The 16,002-nt window shown below is 38.2% G+C and overlaps 1 protein-coding gene across 1 annotated transcript in view; it reads right to left on the bottom strand.

The window, feature by feature from the left end:
* Malrd1 (MAM and LDL receptor class A domain containing 1) overlaps positions 1-14,977 on the bottom strand; it is a 712,187-nt gene extending 697,210 nt beyond the window's left edge. The window contains exon 1 of the mRNA NM_001287618.3: positions 14,653-14,977. Coding sequence (NP_001274547.3) covers positions 14,653-14,830 — 178 coding nt within the window. The 5' untranslated portion in view covers positions 14,831-14,977. The remainder of the gene's footprint in view (positions 1-14,652) is intronic.
* Between the last annotated feature and the right edge of the window lie 1,025 nt (positions 14,978-16,002).

The raw sequence follows: 16,002 nt of genomic DNA, 5'->3' as shown, positions 1-16,002 counted from the left end.
GAGAAGAGAAGAGAAGAGAAGAGAAGAGAAGAGAAAGGAGAGGAGAGGAGAAGAGAAGAGAAGAGAAGAGAAGAGAAGAGAAGAGAAGAGAAGAGAAGAGAAGAGAAGAGAAGAGAAAGAAGAGGAGAGGAGAGGAGAAGAGAAGAGAAGAGAAGAGAAGAGAAGAGAAGAGAGAAGAGAAGAGAAGAGAAGAGAAGAGAAGAGAAGAGAAGAGAAGAGAAGAGAAGAGAAGAGAAGAGAAGAGAAGAGAAGAGAAGAGAAGGAGGCAGGGAGGGAGGGTGAGGGAGGTAGGCAGAGAGGGAAAGGGAGAGGGAGAATGAATGAATCCTGGCATTCTGGTCACAAATAAAATAAAAACAGCAGACTTCTTTTCACCATACAGGAAAGGGGTGGTGAAGGAGAGTTGTTGCCTGGTCCTAAGTGTAGGAAGGAATGGACAAGGGTAGGGTGTACACCGGTTAAACCAATGTGATCTTCTTCACATGGACTCCTTTTCTAACACAACTCTAACACATTAATTTACTACTAAATTCTTAGTTTCTGTATGTTGATGCCCATATAATATCTTCATCAAAAAGAAAAAACAAAACTTCTTTTCAATATTTTTGAGTAAAACAATTAAAAACATACCAGGGAGAAAAAGAATGCTATTATTGGGTTGATGTAGCTAACCTTTCCTTGTTCTCATTTCTAGAATAAATACAATGGTTAAGAAGAATTCTGCTTATTCAATAATCTATAAGTATTGTTTGTTTTACTTTAATTAGAAAAATGTATTTGATGGGCACTGGAGAAAATTTCCTGAACAAAACACCAATGGCCTATGCTCTAAGATCAAAAATCGACAAATGGGATCTCATAAAACTGCAAAGCTTCTGTAAGGCAAAGGACACTGTGGTTAGGACAAAAGGACAACCAACAGATTAGGAAAAGATCTTTACCAATCCTACAACAGATAGAGGCCTTATATCCAAAATATACAAAGAACTCAAGAAGTTAGACCACAGGGAGACAAATAACCCTATTAAAAAATGGAGTTCAGAGCTAAACAAAGAATTCACAGCTGAGGAATGCTGAATGGCTGAGAAACACCTAAAGAAATGTTCAACATCTTTAGTCATAAGGGAAATGCTAATCAAAACAACCCTGAGATTTCACCTCACACCAGTTAGAATGGCTAAGATCAAAAACTCAGGTGACAGCAAATGCTGGCGAGGATGTGGAGAAAGAGGAACACTCCTCCATTGTTGGTGGGATTGCAGACTGGTACAACCATTCTGGAAATCAGTCTGGAGGTTCCTCAGAAAATTGGACATTGAACTACCTGAGGACCCAGCTATACCTCCCTTGGGCATATACTCAAAAGATGCCCCAACATATAACAAGGACACATGCTCCACTATGTTCATAGCAGCCTTATTTATAATAGCCAGAAGCTGGAAAGAACCCAGATGCCCTTCAACAGAGGAATAGAAAATGTGGTACATCTACACAATGGAGTATTACTCAGTTATCAAAAACAATGACTTTATGAAATTCATAGGCAAATGGAGGAAACTGGAAAATATCATCCTGAGTGAGGTAACCCAATCACAGAAAAACACACATGGTATGCACTCATTGATAAGTGGATATTAACCCAAAGGCTTGAATTGCCCTAGAAGCACAGAACACATGAAACTCAAGAGGGATGACCAAAATGTGAATGCTTCACTCCTTCTTTAAAAGAGGAACAAGAATACGCTTGGCAGGGAATAGGGAGGCAAAGTTTAAAACAGAGACAGAAGGAACACCCATTCAGAGCCTGCCCCACATGTGGCCCATACATATACAGCCACCCAATTAGATAAGTGGATGAAGCAAAGAAGTGCAGACCGACAGGAACAGGATATAGATCTCTCCTAAGAGACACAGCCAGAATACGGCAAATACATAGGCGAATGCCAGCAGCAAACCACTGAACTGAGAACAGGACCCCCGTTGAAGGAATCAGAGAAAGGACTGGAAGAGCTTGAAGGGGCTCGAGACCCCATATGAACAACAATGCCAAGCAACCAGAGCTTCCAGGGACTAAGCCACTACCCAAAGACTATACATGGACTGACCCTGGGCTCCAACTGCATAAGTAGCAATGAATAGCCTAGTAAGAGCACCAGTGGAAGGGGAAGCCGTTGGTCCTGCCAAGACTGAACACCCAGTGAACGTGATTGTTGGGGGGAGGGCGGTAATGGGGGGACGGTGGGGAGGGGAACATCAATATAGTAGGGGAGGGGAAGGGGTTAGGAGGATGTTGGCCCGGAAACCGGGAAAGGGAATAACAATCGAAATGTAAATAAGAAAAACTCAAGTTAATAAATATTAAGAAAAGAAAAATGTGTTTGGAAACATAAATGTATAAAAAAAGAACAATCAAATGTAAGTCTAATGTATATGTATAAAATTTTCACAGCTATTCAGTGGTAGTCTATAATTTAAGTACACTCATTGATCATTATTGTTTTGTAGTTATATAAGAGATGCTCTTTCTCATTTTAAATAGCATAATTAACAAATGACTATGCAATAACAGCATCAATGTGCTATGATATATTTAAAATTTAGCCTAATATAACAATAAGTTCTTCCCAACTTTATCATAATTGATAATGTGAGAAGGATAATAATGTTAATATAAACTCTTTTGTTTCTTGGAAGAAATTACTAAAAAAAAATCACTATTTTAAAGAATGTATTTTTTCAATTTCTTGTTAATATCACAAAAATAACAAAGAAGCAAAAGTTCAAACTATTCCTGGACTTATAATATGTTTTCTTACAACTTTACCAACAATGTATTCCCTGTGATTTATGTATATTTATTTTATTTAAAAGCTATTGATGGCTTTGTGCTTTCACTTCTTATTTATGCTTCCTTGGCGATTGATCGCTTCATTGCAAGTTGTCATTTCTCTTTCCTCATGACCTGCCTTTTTATAATATTTACTCAATGAATTCTATGATAGAAAACTTTTGTTTTTAATTTATAGACCTGGAACAGAATTATTTGTCAGATATGGTGCATATAATTTTACTCATGACATTTTTGATACCTTTGACCTTTGAGTCAAATATTCTAATTTCCCATGATTTTCATATTATTCTTACTTTCCACATAAAAGGACTTCCCTTTCTTTGGCGCTAACCCTCAGCAAACACACCATGAAGATTTATTACTCAGAAGATGGCTGAGTGGGTTAATGTTGCTGCCCATGCCTGATGACCTCATTTCCATTTCTGAAACCCATGTCCTATAAGGAGTGAACTGATTCTCAAAACACGGTCTTTGCTCTTCACATATACACAATTATTGCCTGACTACATGCATCCAGACACACACACACACACACACACACACACACACACACACACACACACACACACTAAATAAATGAGGTATAATCTCAAAAAATTGAAACGAATTATTTAAAGCAATAAAGAATATACCATCATTTTTAACATTTAGTGTTTCAACTTTAAGAATCTCTTCATGAATGGAAGAGATAAATCGATTTCATGAAATAACCCCATACACATCTGTTGTCTACAGTCTGTAGTCAGTGTTGGGTAGTATTTAGTGTCAGAGGCTACAGAAGCAGAGTATGGCATGGGTCCCAGATTTGTTGCTGCAAAGCTCTGTGTTTTTTGCATTTTATTTTTATTTATTTGAACTTCCTTTTTTATCAGTCTGTTAAATGGGAAATGTAGCACCTTCTACTATTTGGATACATTGTAAATAGTATATGAAATATGATAGGAAGGTGCTAAGAGATGCTTGGCCCTAAGTACTGAGCACATATCAGCTGAAATGATTAACTATGACAGTTCCTCAGTTGATCGAGGATACCACAATTGTATATTAAATGTATCACAGATATGCTTTCTAGTTCTTTAAATTCTGCAAACATTAATTATTTAATCTGTGTGCATATGTGTGGGTACATGCTTGCCATAAAATGTATACAATATATACAGCTGGTTCTTTCCTTAAACTCTGGTCATCAGAAATAACAGCCAGTAATTCACCCAATCAACTATCTCACCTCCCAATCTTCCTATTTCTAACAATCATATTTCTAATTACTAACTTCTATATATTTGGAGTAATTTACAGAATGCATTGCTATGAGCCTATTCAAGAAAGTATTTTCCATCAACCACAAAAATAAATATTTCCCATTAGTCTTTATCTTTATACATTTCTAGTACTATTCATTTTCTAGGTCACCTTGAAAGATACTTTGTCAGGTTCCAAAAATTCACTTTCCTGGGTTTTGTACTAGAGCATAATTAACATATAAATTGAGTCCATGAGAATGTACCTGATTGTGTGACTGAAGCATCCGATGCAAAATACTCTGAAAACTATATAATTTTTCTAATTTGCTTCACACAAGCATTTCAACACTTAAATTTAGATGGTTTAATTGTGTAATGTTGTTGTGCTTTAAGATGCCTTCCTCCTCAAACTAAGGTGCTGAATCTCAAATAAATCTCATATGTCCTGGTATGAGGAAGTAGATATTGGGACATAATTAATAGGTGGATCCTTGTTATACAATTAGTGCTCTAACAAGAAGACTTTATGCAGAAACAAACCAGGAAGAGGATCTTCACTGGACAGTGAGCCTAATTCCTCTAAATGGCTCCCCGGACTCCAGGTCTATGAGAACTAGATGTCTATTATCTAAACCATGCAGTCTGTATATGATTTGTAGCATAATGACAAACTGAGGCATGTCACCAGGGTCAGTTAGATTTTAAAATATTTGTTAGTTGTCTCATGAAACACTTTGCATTTGAAGCAATAGCAAAGGAAATTCCAGACATGGCATCTTACATATCACAGTACTGCAGTATTTCAAAGAATCAATTAGTCTTAAAAATAGTTGCCTCTTATCCTACTGAAGGAACAGTGTTTGCACTTAACCTTATTTAGATAAATGTCTTAGATTTAAAATTACACTAAGATAATCTCAACTTTTGCATATATTTTTTAATTTTGCACAGTAATTATGTTTTGAAAAACTTGCTTTGCAATGGAAAAATGCAAAAGAAAGTAGTTATAATCTTAAAATATCATGATCCTTCATGTCAAATCATAGATATGAAAGTAAATTCCTACTCCAAAAATGCTTGCATGAATAGAAATATTCTTAGCATAAAATAGAGTAGGAACAAAATAAAATATCTGATTAAATGGATATGTTTCTCTTTTGAATCATGAAAATGTAACTAAAGATGACTGTGTATACAGTAAATGTTAATATCACCTACAGATGTACGACGATCTTATTTAAGATTTTTCAAGAACTTTGTGTTAACTAACAATTTTGCCAGTGAGAGGGACACATTGTAATAGCCATATATCCACTCCTCATTAACAGCCTACCCTATGCTCTTTGGTTGATTTAGATGTAAGTTACAACAATAAAATAATTCTATGGAATTTATTGCTGAATAAAAGTTAGCAAAGTGAAGCCTTTGTATAGGAAGTAACTTTGAACAATTGCTATTAAAAAAAACCATGACATCTTTGTGTGTGTTTAAATGGCCCTGCTATTAAAAGGAATAAAACAATTAATATAGAAGACAAAAGAATGTTCTGAAATGATGTCAGGAAGGTGTGAGGTACTGTAAGGAAGGTTCCTCACTGCATCCCTCCAGTAACTATCCACAAAGAATTCATATATGATTATGGCAGAATATGGTAGTGAGATACCTTCTTCCGATTCCCAACAGAGAAATCTAACATTTAAAAGTAAGAGAAATGGGGGGTTGGGGATTTAGCTCAGTGGTAGAGCACTTGCCTAGCAAGCGCAAGGCCCTGGGTTCGGTCCCCAGCTCCGAAAAAAAGAAAAGAAAAAAAAGTAAGAGAAATGGTTTCACCCTATGTGCCCTTTACCTCAAACAGTCTAGCACCTGAAACAGAAGATTCCCTCAGGCCCACGGGGGAAAGAGACTGGAAAACATATTTTCCAGCCTTTTGGGGCTCTTTATAGAAGAATAATTTCTGTCTTGCTACATGGAAGGCAATGGAGCATCTTTGTAACTAGATCACCAAGTATCAATTAGTTATTAACATTATAAACAGTAAGGGGAACCACAGTAACCAATATGAAAATATAGATGTTGATCCCCCTTCCAACCTGCATAGGTACCAAGCTGCACCGTCTCACCACTGCATTAGTCTGTGGTTAGCAAGTCTGTATGTCTGCAAGACTTGAGTCCCCAGGCATATTCCTCGTCCAGCTCCATCCTCTCCTTAAGGTCGCCCAAGATCAAAAGCCCAGCGTGTGAGCAAATATCTGAGACTCTCCATCTTTCTCATGCCAACCTCCAGTCAGCAACATGATTGCAGAAAACTAGACTGGTACAACTACTCTGGAAACCAATTTGGAGGTTCCTCAGAAAATCGGAAATAGATCTACCTGAAGACCCAGCAATATCACTCTTGGGACTATACCTAAAAGATGCCCCACCATGCCATAGTGGCACATTTTCCACCATGTTCATAGTGGCCTTATTTGTGATAGCCAGAAGCTATAAACAACCCAGGTGTCCCACGACAAGAGAATGAATGCAAAAAATGAGGTTCATTTACGTGAAGGATTACTACTCAGCTATTAAGAATGAGGACATCCTGAGTTTTGCAGGTAAATGGACGGAACTAGAAAGTATCATCCTGAGTGAGGTAACTCAGACGCATAAGGACATGCATGGTATGTACTCACTAATAATGGACATTATTGAAAATGTATAGAAAAAATGTATAGAATACCTAGCATACAATCCACGGAATTCAAAAAGGTCAACAAGCTGTAGTGCCCAATGCCTCAGTCCCACTTGGGAGGGAAAAGAAAGCAACCACAATGGGGGGAGAGAAGAAGGGACGTGGGCAGGAAAGAGGACAAGGGTAGGGAGGAGGGGAACATAATCTGGTATTGGGTGGGGGGAAAAGACTGAAGCCCTGAGGGCCAGTAGAAAGAATGGAAACAGGCAACCTCAGGTGGTAGGAGGGTGGGAGGACCCTCCAGAATGTAGCAGAGACCTGGGAGATAGGAGACTCTTGGGACTCAAAGGGAGGGACCCTAGATGAAGAGCCCTATAGTGGGGAGAGGGAATTGTAGAGCCCACCTCCAGCAGAAAGACAAGGCATCAAGTGAGGGATGAGATTGCCATCTCACAGTCAAAACTCTGACCCGTAATTGTTCCCGTCTGAAAGAACTGCAGGGATGGAAATAAAGAGCCTGAGGAAAAGAAGGTCCAGCAACAGATCCAAAGTGGAATTTAGCTCAAAGGGAAGCCCGAAGGCCTGGCATTATTGCTCAGGCTATGGAGCATTCACAAAAAGGGACCTATCATGACTGCCCCCAAAAGACCCAACAAGCAGCTGAAAGAATCAGATACAGATGTTTACACCCATCCAAGGATCAGAAGCTGCTGACCCCTGTGGCTGAATTAGGTTAAAGCTGGAAGAAGCTGAGGAGGAGGGCGACACTGTCGGAAGACCAGCAGTCTCAGTTTAACCTGGAACCCCGAGATCTCTCAGACACTGGACCACCAACCAGGCAGCACACACCAGCTGACATGAGGCCCCCAACACATAGACAGCAAAGGACTCCAGGGTGAGTGTTCAGTCAGAGATCATGCACCTAACCCTCAAGAGACTGGAGGCCCCAGGGAGTTTAGAGGTCTGGTGGGAGGTGGAGTGGAGATTTCCTCATGGGGACAGGGGTGTGTGGAGGAGGTAGGGGATATGGAACAGTTGGAGAGTGGACCATGAGGGGAATAAAATATGGAGTGTGAAAAATAAATAAATCATTGAGCACTAAGAAAGAAAGAATGAAAGAAAGAAAGAAAGAAAGAAAGAAGAAAGAAAGAAAATAAGAAAGAAAGAAAGAAAGAAAGAGAGAGAGAGAGAAAGAAAGAAAGAAAGAAAGAAAGAAAGAAAGAAAGAAAGAAAGAAAGAAAGAAAGAAAACAAACCTTGGTGTCCTAACTAATACTTCCACAGGCCTAAAGCCAAGGACACATCTACAACTAAATGTGGATGTATTGATTATATAAAGGAATACATATGTACGTAAGTATACACATATGCCTGCAGCATCAATTAATTTAAAAGGCAATTTAAATTTGGAGGAAACAAAGGGGTTATACAGAATGGTTTGGAAAGAGGAAATGGAAGGGATAATAATGTGACTATTTTCTCAAAAATAGAATATAAATAAATAAATGTGGAGCAAATGTTTGTGTGTTTATCTGACCCAAATGGCAAACCAGTGATCTACAGTCTTTGTTCACAGTCATTGTCCACAGACCTTTCTTTGCAAACTACAGATTACAAAGAATGTTTATTGTTGATCAACCTGGGAAAATAACTTAAAATCTAATCTGCCAAAGGCTATAACAGAACTCCAGTTGGTATTCCTGCATGAGACAAAATCTAGCCAGGGGCATCTGACTGGGTCAGTTCCTGTGTACAAGCAGTGTACAAGCAGTAGCCAAAGTCAAGATACTTAGTAGCAGAATTCTAGGCCACATTCAAAGGTAAAAATCTATCTCTACCTGCCAAGGGCTGGTCTGCAAGGCTGGCACTTTTCTTACATGCTCAGGCATTAATGTAAGGACACAGAACTATGAAACCTGTCAAGTCCATGCAAAAGAAGCTTTTGGATGGGTCATCCATTTTGTTATAAACATTATTAAGCTTAAATTTATGAAAATCAGTTCAAGTATCCTGTCATAGTAGCCTGAATCTAGAAATAAGAGAGATTTCAGGAATTTCACAAAGATCTAAAAATTGAGAGTGACTATAAATATTCAAGCTTTGCAGTTGAGGCAGCCACTTGATGAATAACGTGTTTACTGTGCAAATATTGAGATCTGTATCAGATCCCAGAAACAAAATAAAAAGCCAGGCATAGCAGTGTGTGCTGTAGTCCCAGCATTAGAAGACACTGGAGGATCCCTGGGATTCACTGGGTAATCTAGCCAAGTAGTGAATTCCAGATTCAGCATCAAAAACTAGGAGGTATGAACCATAAACATTGATACTTTAGCTTCTTTTCTGAGTTGTATCCCCTTGACCTGCTGTGTTTGTCTTATTGCTCTAGCTAGAACTTCAAGTGCTATACAGAATGGATACAGAAAGAGTGGGCATCCTTGCCTTGTCTCTGATTTTAGTTGGATCGCTTTAAATTTCTCTCCACTTAGCTTGATGTTGGCTATTTTGCCTTGCTGTATATTGCTTTGTTTATGTTCGGGTATGCACCCCGTATCTCTGATCTCTCTAGTACTTTTAATTAAAGGGGTATTGGATTTTGTTAAATGTGTTTTCAGCATCTAATTGGATGATCATGTGGTTGTTTTCTTTCAGTTTGTTTATATGGTAGAATAAGTTGATGGATTTTGTATATTGCACCATCCCTGCACTCCTGGGATGAAGCCTACTTGAACATGATGGATGATGTTTTGATGTGTTCCTGGATTTGGTTTGCACGTATTTTATTGAGTATTTTTTCTTCAATTGGTCTTAAGTTCTCTTTTTTGTTGAGTCTTTGTATGGTTTAGATATTAGTGTGACCATCATAGAATGAATTAGGTAGTGTTCTTTCTGCTTCTATTTTGTGGTATAGTTAGAGGAATATTGGTATTAGCTCTTCTTTGAAAGTGTGGTAGAATTCTACACTAAAACCATCTGGGCCTGGGCTAGTTTTGGTTGGAAGACTTTTGACGACTGCTTCTATTTCATTAGGGGTTATAGATCTGTTTAAATGTTTACTTGATCTTGATTTAACTTTGGTAAGTGGAATCTATCTAGAAAATTATCCATTTCATTAAATTTTTCCAATTTTTTGGAGTGCAGGCTTTTGAAGTAAACTTAATGATTCCTTGGATTTCCTCGGTGACTGTTGTTATGGATCCATTTTCATTTCTGATTTTGTTTATTTGTATCCTTGTCTCTCTGTCTTCTGGAAAGTTTAACTAAGGATTTGTCTACCTTGTTGATTTCCTCAAAGAACCAATAGATACCCACACCCAAACAGTGGAAGGAGCTTGGGAACTCTTAAAGAAAAATGTAATCATGTGCCATAGTGGGAAGGTACCCAGAAGCCCCCTCCTGCTCAGAGGAGGTGAGGAGTGAGGACAGGGAAGGATTTTGGAAGGGGAGGTGACTGAGAAGGGGTCACTGAGTAGGATTTAAAGTGATTGAGTAAAAAAAAATAGAATGTAAAAAAACTACAGAAGACTGCTGGCATCAAGATTTGACCTCCACAACCATGTATATACACATCATAAGCACTCTCACACAGACATGCATGCACATGAACACACGTGTACACATGCACATGTGCAAACACAAAACTGATTTCAAGTAAATAATCTCCTCCAAAGAGTTAAAAATAAAGAACAACAAAATAAAGCCAAATTAGCACATGGAAGAAACTAAAAGGATGGATTGAAATGATTTCTGGAGGTAGGGCCCCATGGTGTGAGCAACAAGAGCAAAAACGTACAGACAGGATTGTGTCAAACTAAAACGTTTATACACAGCAAATGAAGCAATTAACAAAGTGCAGAAATCATCTCCACAGAGGAAAGAAAAAAATACCTGTTACGTCACATGTAAAAATGGATAACCAAAAACATAAGGAACTCAATAGCATTTTGTGGTCACAAAGCTATTTGAAAATAGGCAAAGAACCTAAACAGATATGTCTCAGAGAAGTCCTACACATACATGAATGCATGCAAAACTGGACTACAGGGGGATACTATTTCATACCTGTTGGAACTGGTTGCTATGGACAGAAAAAAGGGGCTAGCCTGGTACCATAGGTCTGTAATTCTAGCTTGTAAGGATAAGGCAGTGGTTGATGGATCACAAGTTCAAGACAAACCTGAACAACTGAGGGATATCCTTTCTTGAAATAAATGATTTAAAAAGGAACAGAGAGGTTTCCAGCAGCAACTCATGGAAACAGATGCAGACATCCACACCCAAAAGCTAAACCAAGCTCAGAGGATCCTACACAAAAGGATTGAAGGAGGCAGAGTGCTGAACTCAACTATCCCAAGTTCACAGAGGCTTACAGAGACTGAACTGACAGGGAGCCTGAGTGGGTTTGATATAGGCCATCCACATATGTTCGTGTAGCTTAGTCTTATGGAGGAGCTCCCAAGAGTGGGAGCAGGAGCTGCCTCTGAAACTTCTGCCTGTTTTTGAGACCTTTCCCTCTACAGGTTTGACTCTTCCAACCTTACTATGAGGGGAGGTACCCAGTTTTATTGCAACTTGATATGTCATGCTTGGTTGATATTCCTGGAAGGTCTGCCTTTTTCTGAAGGGAAGCAGAGAAGGAATTAATTGGGGATTGACGAGAGGAGACTGTTACCAGCATGTAATATTTGAGATAAGACTAAATACAATTATTTTTAAAAGACTACTTTCCTATCATGTCCCGAGCTTTAATCCCCATTTACCACAGAAAAGAAAACAGACAGGTAAAAGTGTTGGGGTCAACAGAAAAAAAGGGAAGTTTTGTGCATTACTGATGAAAACATAAATTAGTACAATCATTATTAAAATCGCTACAAAATCCAAAAATACAACTACCACATAGATTGGAACTATCATTCTTACATAAATATATAAATAATATTAATTGATGTGTGAAACAGAAATCACCATCTTAGCATTACTACACATTAGCCAAGATATACACCCAATCCTGAATGGATGAAGAAAATGCAATATGTACACCATAAAATTCTACTCAGACTTTAGAAAATGGGAAATTATGTCATTTGCAACAATATTCTTGAATCTGGAGAACATTGTGTGAATTGAATTAAGCCAGGCATGAAAATATAACTATCACATGAAGTTATTTATAGGTGGATTCCAAAGTTTTGAATTCTGAGAGTAGAACGACATTACTCGAATGTGTGCACTCACAAAGGGTGCAATGTTTCACACAGAGAAAAGGAGTAATTGTTAGATTCTTTGCATAGGAAGATGACCTTAATCAATAATGCATCTTTCAAAATAACAAAAGGGAAAATCAAGTGTCTTATCATAAAAGTAAGAGAGGTAATTAGATATGCCAATTTACTGATATAACCATACTCTACTGTGTGTGTATGTATGCATGTGCATGTGTGTGTGCGTGTGTGTGTATGTGTGTGTGTGTGTGTGTGCATGCATGCGGGTGTGTGTGTGTAAAAATTACTATCAATGCACATGGATACTGTAACCATAAAGACTCAACAATGTAACTGTTTCCACTAAACCCAACAAGACCACACATGTTAGCATGTACAGTGGAAAATTCATAAGCTCCCAGCCCTTGTGACTGAGATACAGCTCACTACACAGGGAGAGAGTCAGTTTCCTCCAGGAACTGGCTCCCTGACAGGTTTCTAAACCCTAAGTAAGGGTAACACTGAACTCAATAGGGAGTGTGAATATGTGTGTGTGTGTGTGTGTGTGTGTGTGTGTGTGTGTGTGAGAGAGAGAGAGAGAGAGAGAGAGAGAGAGAGAGAGAGAGAGAGAGAGAGAGAGAGAAACAATAATAATCACAGGAAGGGAAAAAAACAAAGGGCTAACATCGGGAGTTGGAGGCAGGGAAACTTATTTTCCAGTAGAAATAATGAAAATGCCATACTCTTGTATGTGTAATTCTGAAAAAAATATTACAAAAGGAGACTACAATGTAAGATGAGAACACAGACATTTTAAAACATAGAAATAGCATCTTTGACATCTAAATTCAACTTCAGTTCTGCCAATTTTATTAAGAAAGTCTCGAAGACTTACAAGCTGATCTATTTCTTGAAAGGTCACATGATTTGGATGTTAAACGGGGCACAGACTGATTTTTATTTCAACCTAGCTACTCTACCATCACTGTAAGGTTAAATTCTTTTTAAGCCAAACTAAGATTAGCATCACAGTTTTGTGAGTGAAATTGCTTGTCTATCATTGCTTCACAATTCTCTAACCCTAGTGTTGTGTGCAAAAAAAAAAAAAAACACAAAAAAAAACCTCTAACTCTAACACTTTAAAGTATCTCTCAGTTTTATCTCTAGGTTCTTGTCCACATTTTAAATAAAAATATCAAAGCAGAAAGTTATCAGAAAAGGATGATGAAAAGGGAAAAAGCCAAAAGGTGACTTCTCAATGTAACATTTACAATGAAATGTGTTTATTGGACAGACCCATGCCTCTGCCTGCCTCAGAGACTGGCTTATTAAAATTTTTCATACAGCAGAGACCTTTTCCACTCAGCAGCTTTCTCTCTGCGTTAACCTTTCCCTGAAGCAAGACCATACATGACATTGCACTAGAGCGCCAGAGGAAGTTTTACAGAGATTAATCATGGAAAGGACATTGCATTTTCTGTTGAACCAGCACTGGTTCCTCTCTGCTGCCCACAGAGGACATGAATGACCTCACAGACAGACCTAACACAGGGCAACATATCCATATTTAGCCTAACGGGGAAAAGTGGACAGATACAAATGGATCGTGGTCTTGGTTGTTCTCTGTATTTAACAGCTACTAGATATGAACCACATGAAAAACCCAAACAGGAGGAAAATCATTAACCCATTTTTTTCTGCAGGAGAAAAAATGACTATGGTAAAGAAAGGCGATAACAAGATGAAATATAGCTCTGTATTTTCAAGAAAGAAAGTGATAAATTCTCCTAACACTGACGCCTCTTTTATCTGAATAAATTACAAAACACAATCTGAGCAAGGTAATGCACAATAATGAAAATAAGTGGTTCTGATAACAAAATCAATGGCTGTATGAACCAACAACAAAACTATTTTTGTTTTTGTACAAAATAACAATATTGTAAAACTGTCATTTGCAAAAATTGTATAGAAGGATTATACCAGTCACCATGGGCATTGTATGGTTTCCCATCAAGATTTTATAATGTAATCGGAACGTCACATACGTACAAGCCACCTTCTGAACCCTCCTTTGGTAAGTTACTTCCTGTTATTAACACTATTCTGGTAAGCAATGGAGTATGTGCACATCTGTGCCCCCCTATTCAGAGATTTCTCTCATCTTACCAACTTTTATATTAAAATGAAGGTTCAACTTCATATACTTATCATAGAGTTCAGCCTTGTCTTGAATGTTCCCCATACTCTCCACTGTTCTCAAGTAAAACTCACAAGCTGACATTGTGCTGTGCATATTAAGCCGTTTGGCAATAGTCTCCCATATGTGAAAAGAAAATACCCAATCCAAAGTAAAATTATTTTCCATATTAAATCTGTCCTTTAGCTCATAATTTCTATCATAGCATTTTGCAACTGAATTAATGGCTGTCATGGAGATTTTGCTTCACTAGTTAAACTTTCAAGCTAAATTTCCATTTATCATTCCCTTACAATCAGTTGAAATCAATGTCATAACAATTTTACACACAGATCATATTTATTAAACAATATACCATCACCCTCAGAGTCTCTGAAATAAAACCATTCACAGGCTATGGCTCTACCTGGAACCCCATGGCTCCTCACAAGCTCCTGTATGAAGGTAGACAGGGACGCAAGATTGGGGAAGACAAATGACACTTACATCGCTGCTCATCGCTGTTGTCCCCACAATGGTCTATAAAGTCACACACATGGTCAGAAGGCAAAGAGACTCCATTACTGCATTGAAAGGCTTGGACTCCTTGCTGACCCAGTGGAGAAATAGAAAGGCAGACAGTCCAAAGGAAACACAAAGGTCCAAGCATTGGGAAGGCCGACATGGACACAGCAGCCTCGGGGAGGAATATCCCTTGGCATTGGGATGCAAGGTCAGTCACTTATAAGATGAGCGCTCATCACTGGAAGCCGTTCCCCTCTCTCTTTGTTTTCCAGATTTGTCTCCTGTGAGTGTGCACTCCAGTTCCGGTGATTCAATTCTTAACAGATGACTCTCCAGGCAATAACTTAATCTTTGAGAGGAAGGACTTTGGAAAATATTTAACTTGAGTAATTGCACCACATCTGAAGCTAGCTGAACATGGCTGTTTATAACCCTGTGTATAGTTTTATGACCTTGTTATCTACTGAAAGAAAAGTCAAAAACAAAGAGCAAATACACAAATTAGAGGGGGGATAAAATAAAGTTGTAACTAATATATGGACTTTCTGTCTTCATTCCTATGTAACCTCTCATATGTAATTTAAGGCATTACTATCAGACCAGATTGTTAGAATTACCAAATAAAATGCTTTCCCCACCCACAGGGTGCAAGCAACTGAGAAACCTGAGCATACTAAGCACATTTCTATCACCAATCTGTGTGTTTCTTTTTTTGTTTGTTTGTTTTGTTTCAAAATATATTCTCCCTATGTAGCCTAGACTGGCCTTGCATTCCCAGTCCTCCTGCCTCAGACCCCCAAGCTCTGAGAGTATAGTAGGAGTATAGGGGAAGATACAGTAAAGTTTGGGGTCAGGAACATGAATTTGCATAGCCTGGTGGTGAGCATATTACTGTTTTTTCTGCCATGCAACAACTCACTTGTCCATACACCTTAATTAGCTTTTACAAATAAAGCATGTACCATGGGATGAGTTCTTAGAATTAACAGAAGTAGCTGATGCACAGAGACATTAAATAAAGAATTTTTGGGTGGGAGTAGCACATGCCTTTAATTCTAGCACTTAGAATGCACAAGCAGGTGGATTTCTCTGAGACGGAAGCCCCAGCTTGTTCTACAGAGACAGTTCTGGGATAGTCAGGGCTACATGGAAAATCTCTGCCTTGAAAAAATAAACTAACATTTTTTAAAATAAAGAATACCGGAGGGATCACAAATATATTTCTGATTAAAATACTCTTTACACACTATATCTTGGGGCACTTAACTTTTATTTTTAAATGGAAGGGACCAGAGGAAATATTCTCATTTAACCAGGATGGCCTTGATCTCA

This window comes from Rattus norvegicus, chromosome 17 (assembly GCF_036323735.1).
Source record: "Rattus norvegicus strain BN/NHsdMcwi chromosome 17, GRCr8, whole genome shotgun sequence".
Taxonomy (NCBI): domain Eukaryota; kingdom Metazoa; phylum Chordata; class Mammalia; order Rodentia; family Muridae; genus Rattus; species Rattus norvegicus.
This window is presented reverse-complemented; position numbering and strand designations above follow the sequence as displayed.